Source organism: Bison bison, unplaced genomic scaffold (assembly GCF_000754665.1).
Source record: "Bison bison bison isolate TAMUID 2011002044 unplaced genomic scaffold, Bison_UMD1.0 scf7180017863888, whole genome shotgun sequence".
NCBI lineage: Eukaryota > Metazoa > Chordata > Mammalia > Artiodactyla > Bovidae > Bison > Bison bison.
This window is the reverse complement of record NW_011494460.1, coordinates 548,024-553,768: the sequence shown is the minus strand read 5'-3', so window position 1 is coordinate 553,768 and position 5,745 is coordinate 548,024. Positions and strand designations below refer to the sequence as shown.

At 39.4% G+C, this 5,745-nt stretch overlaps 1 protein-coding gene across 9 annotated transcripts in view; it reads right to left on the bottom strand.

Moving 5' to 3' along the window:
- PTPN13 (protein tyrosine phosphatase, non-receptor type 13 (APO-1/CD95 (Fas)-associated phosphatase)) overlaps positions 1–5,745 on the bottom strand; it is a 223,360-nt gene that overhangs the window by 33,295 nt on the left and 184,320 nt on the right. For all 9 annotated transcript variants that reach the window (XM_010833760.1, XM_010833762.1, XM_010833764.1 and 6 more), the window contains 2 exons: positions 5,034–5,104; positions 2,248–2,309 (listed from right to left, as the gene is read on the bottom strand). In XM_010833760.1, the coding sequence (XP_010832062.1) occupies positions 2,248–2,309; positions 5,034–5,104 (133 nt within the window). The remainder of the gene's footprint in view (positions 1–2,247; positions 2,310–5,033; positions 5,105–5,745) is intronic.

Genomic DNA, 5,745 nt, shown 5'->3' with positions numbered 1-5,745 from the left:
AAAAAAAAAAAAAAAAAAAAAAAAAAAAAAAAAAGGCTATGAAAAACATTCTTAAACAGCCTGAGAAAAATGCCCAGAGGGACCCAGGTGAAAAGGGATGGGCTTGCTATTACTGTGGAAAGGAGGGGCATCTAAAGCGGAATTGCCCTCAGGCACCTAAGCCACCCCCAGCTCCATGTTCGGTCTGCAAAGGACCACACTGGAAAAGAGACTGCCCCCAGAGGCGTAGGTTTCACGGGTTGGACTCAGGACTTGAAGGTCCCCACACAAGCTCCCGCCCTAATTACACCTGAGGAACTCAGACTATCAATAACTGTGAGGGGCCAATCTGTCAATTTCCTTTTAGATACTGGGGCAACTTACGCCGTACTTACTGAAGCCCCTGGCCCACTTTCTTCCCGATCCGCTTCCATAATGGGACTGTCTAGATGAGCCCAAAGATGGGCCTGATAATCTATGTGAGCCTACTTCTGCTGACTCTAAAAATCCAGAGTCTGCCGTTTGATCCTCAAGACAATGCCTTCCTGTCCTGGGCTCACTCCTACTCAGCATTTCACAATCAATCTAACTGCTGGGTCTGTGGAGCACGGCCTTCTTCGTCAGTGGAAGGCTTCCCATGGTGGACATCTCCACTTCAAGGAAAAGACTTTCTCCAAGTCTGCGAATACCTTCGACAACAATCATATGTGATGCTTCTTCTTCAACTGATGACATCTAACAATCCTAAGAAGGACTGATGTAACTATGGACATAATGTGACTTTTAAACTATCTTAATTACAATAATTCTGATTGTTCTATTTTTGCTGTTTGTTTCCTGCATTTGTAACTGTGTAATTGGATTTGTTTCTAGTTTTTAAGTTACAAATGGTTGTCCAAGCTCCTACGGTGCCACCAGCCTCCTCCAACTATTACTTGGGGCCCCTGGATCAGAGACCCTCAATATGAGCGTTAGGAGAATATGTTGCCTCAACAATATAGGGACCACATCCCTAAACAGTAGGAAGTAGTTACGGAATGAAAATGACACCTTTTCCCTTGGCAACATAATTCTCCTAAAAGAAAAGAGGGGAATGAGAGAGTCATTTCCTAGGCAGGTTGATAAGAAGTCTAGGGGTCCCCAAGGAGAGAGGGGTCTGGAATTCTCAAGGAGGAAGAAAGGACAAACTTTTTTTTTACCCTCTACATTCCTTAGGATTATGTATCCTGCCTGAGGACAGTCTCTGGATTAAACTTTCTGGCTAATCCTGTTATCTTAAAATGTAAATTATGGGAGTAGGTCTATATAACAATAATGTATCCTGCCTGAGGATAGTCTCTGGATTAAACCTTCTGGCTAATCCTGTTATCTTAAAATGTAAATTATGGGAGTTGGCCTGGTGAGATCTTTACAACCTCCAGACATTCTTTTGATTCATTGGAGAGTATATAACTCCATTGCTAACACTAGCAAGCAGGTACTCTTTCTACCCCTTTCTGATGTCTATGTCAGAAGCTTTCTCTATCTCCTTTATACTTTAATAAAACTTTATTACACAAAAGCTCTGAGTGATCAAGTCTCGTCTTGGGCCCCAGATTGAATTCTTCTCCTTCAGAGGCCAAGAATCCTGGCATCTTTGCATGATTTAGCAACAACCTTTCACTTCCAATGAATATTCAGGGTTTTCTTTAGGATTGACTGGTTTGATCTCCTTGCAGTCCAAGAGACTCTCAAGAGTCTTCTCTAACACCACAATTTGAAATCATCAATTCTTTGGTGTTCAGCCTTCTATATGATCCAACTGTCACATCCATGGGCTTCTCTTGTAGCTCAGGTGGTAAAGAAATCTGCTTGTAATGTGGGAGACCTGGGTTCGATCCCTGGGTTGGAAAGATCCCCTGGAGAAGGGAAAGGCTATCCACTCCAGTATTCTGGCCTGGAGAATTCCAAGGACTGTATAGTCCATGGGGTTGCAAAGAGTTTGACACGACTGAGTGACTTTCACTTTCTCACATCCATACACAATTACTGGAATAAGCACAACTTTGACACCAGGGACCTTTGTCAGCTAAGTGATGTCTCTGCTTTTTAACACACTGTCTAGGTTTGTATAGCTTTCTTTCCAAGGAGCAAGTGTCTTTTAATTTCATGGCTGCAGTTACCACCTGCAGTGATTTTGGAGCCCAAGAAAATAAAATCTGCTTACTAAGTACATGTACCTAAATCAATACTAAAGAAGGTATCTAAAGAAGGTGGTCTTTCACTTACCTTGGAGAACGAGTTATTAGGTGTGAGTGAAGGTTTGCCACAAGGCTCCACAATGTGAGGACCTGAAGGAAGAACAGAAAGAAAAAGATGAGCCACTCAGAACCACATTAGGGATAATAGTGAAAGAACACCGACAATTTCTAAGCATGTTCTTATTTTTATTAATATACTGAGAGGTCATAACACCCTGTGATTTTAAATCAACTAGATGGAATCAAATCTTAGAGGAGGGTTTATTCCACGGACAAAGTCAAATAGTTTTCTTTAAAAAAAGAAAAAAAAGTTGGTATAAAAGCTCAGTTTGGTCTAAGTGTTTCTACTATTTGAAAATGAATATAGATTTTCCCAACTAAATGGGAGAGAAATCGTAGGTGCTGAACTACAGTCAGCGGAAAGATAGCAGATCCTTTATCTCATTTCACAAAGACTATCGATTTAACACAGGAAAATAAGTATGGATATAACTGGAGACTATGTTTTTAAACCAAATGCTGATTTTAACTCTTAGCCCTCAGCACAAAAATTCAATACAAATATTAAAAATGAGATTGTTTTCTCTACAGTTAAAAATGTATGTATTTGAAAAAATTAGATTATTTCTAGGAGATACTTTATTAAATTGCCAGGAAAAATAATTAAACAGGGTACCAAAAATTGAACCACTCGTTCAAAGGAATCATATTGCAATGGTATGAAACAAACAGTTTATAATTTGCAACCTCTCCCCTGTCCCTGCTCTCTCGCCCTCTGTCCTCAGGCAACCACTGATCTGCTTTGGCACTACAGATTAACTTGCATTTTTGTAGAATTTTGTTTTTGTAGAATTTTGTATAAACTGAATAATATAATACGAATTCCTTTTTGTATTATTTTGTATTATTATTATATTTGGTTTCTTTCACTCAGCATACTTATTTTGAGTTTATTTTAATTATGCTGTTGCATGTATCAACAGTCTATTCATTTTTATTGCTCAGTAATATTCTACTGTTTGAATATATTATTGGGTTGGCCAAAAAGTTCATTAGGGTTTTTCCATAGGCTGTTTATACAAACGGTTATTCATTCAACAGTTCTTGGTCATTTGAGTGGTTTCTGATTTTGGTAGTTACAAAGAAAGCTGCTAAAAAAATTTCTGGACAAGTTTTTGTCTCTGGATATATGGTTTCATTTCTCCTGAGTAAACAAAGAAGTGGAATGACTAGATCACACAGTAGGTATGTTTAAATTTTTAAGACATTGGCAAACTGCTTTCCAAAATGGTTGTACCATTTTACATATTCAGCATTGCAAGAGAATTCCTATGAATGATATTATATGATTTTTCAGAATTCATAAAGAAATTAGGTCAGAGAATCCCATAAAGACAGATTACTAGGCAGTTTCTACAAGGAGGGCAGGGCACAGCTACTTTCCTCAGGCTTGAAAGTTACAAACTTCTGAGTTGTCTCGGAGGTCACTAGACAAATGCTCTCCTGACTGTTGTGTGACCTAGTCTGACTCTACTGTGAACCAGAATTATCAGAGAGCAGCAGGAAGGGCCCCTAAGGCATTCAAGATAACAGAGGAGGAGAGAAACAGATGTGTTTTAGCTTTCAGAAGATAATCAAACCGTGGCTGCAGCTGTCAGATTTCTCTGAGCTGTTTTGGTACTTAGATACTATTGCGCTTCCTGGGTGGCTCAGAGGATAACAAATCTGCCTGCAAACCAAGAGACCCAGATTCGATCCCTGGGTGGGGAAGATCCCCTGGAGAACGAAATGGCAACCTACTCCAGTATTCTTGTCTGGACAATCCCATGGACAGAGGAGCCTGGTGGGCTACAGTCCATGGGGTTGCAAAGAGTTGGACACGACTGAGCTTCTGAGCATGGTGGTGGCCAAATACACTAAAAGTTTAGCTCTATAAAGAAGTACTGGATTTACATTTCAAACACTCTAAGTTTGACCACATTCCCCTGTGCCTAACATTCTTATATGGTATGAATACTGCCAATAAAAGCTACATTTACCAAGTCTGATTATGTAAATGAGAGCATGGAGTCAGACATCTTAGGTTTAAATTCTGCTTTGACTATTTATTTATCCTTTGAGCTTGGGCAAGCTATCATACTTTTCAGGGCCTTGGCTTTTGCTTCTATAAAAGGAGGATATAACAGTCTCACAGGGTTGTTGTGAGTATCTGAGCACCTGGAAGAATGCTTAGTCCAGAAAAAGCATTAAATTAATCTTAACTGCTGCCACCACTATTAATACTATAATTTCTATTACTATGCTAGATTATAAGACAGATGCTTTGTTTACTCATTGCTATACTCACAATGCCCAGAACTCTGTCTGTCACAGAAAAGAAATTCAGTAACTGCCTGAATAAATTATTATGTGACAATCATTATAATAAGTTGACATATTATTGTATTTATGCCTCATTATAACCTTATAAGGTAGATACTTTTATAATAATCTTTTCATCTCTATGGTAGAAAACAGAGGCTTAGATATAGATCAAGTAACTTGCTAAGGTTACACGGGACCTAATGAACTCAGGTCTGTCTGGCTTTAAATCCTAGGGTCCATGCTGCTCCACTCTTTCCTATCATGCACTGCATTTTAGACAAGCTTTTATTTAAATGTCACTTTTTCACTTAGATTCTACAAAATAGTCTGTAACGGCAATAGAACACTATATTGACAGTACCCAAACTTGCTTTTGGGAAAAGATAGTTACCTCTCCATAAGTACTTGTATCATTAAAAAAAAAAAAAAAAAAAATCACTGTATCCTTACCATTGGCTTTGGCTGACTTTGAAGCTGAAAGAGCAGACCTCTTGGAACTGGGAACCACTGGATGACCATCTCTGTGTTGTTTAAAATAGAAAAAGAAAGAAAACAAAATTGTAAATTATTTAAGATATTTGCTTAAGTATCCTTCAAACTCTCTATTAACCATTTTGCCTCGAGTTTTATTTTGGATGGGCTTCATGGGTCCGCTTCCCTGGTGGCTCAGAGGTTAAAAAGTCTTCCTCCAATGTGGGAGACCTGGGTTCGATCCCTGGGTTGGGAAGATCCCCTGGAGAAGGAAATGGTAACCCACTCCAGTATTCTTGCCTGGAGAATCCCATGGATGGGGAAGCCTGGTAGGCTATAGTCCACAGGGTCGAAAAGAGTCAGACACGACTGAGCAACTTCACTTCACTTTCACTTTGAGGGGTCTATGTACTTTCTGATGCTGTAGACAAGATTTTATCAGTCTTCATCTATATATGCTGGAAGGAGATATTTGTGACTGAAAAAAGATTAAGAATCACTTCTTTAAATAATAAAATCACAACTGGCTAGTTTGTAGCTGGAAGCAAGATGAAGGGGAAGGTAATGGGACTACTCCAGTATTTTGGCCACCTCATGTGAAGAGCTGACTCATTGGAAAAGACTCTGATGCTGGGAGGGATTGGGGGCAGGAGGAGAAGGGGACGACAGAGGATGAGATGGCTGGATGGCA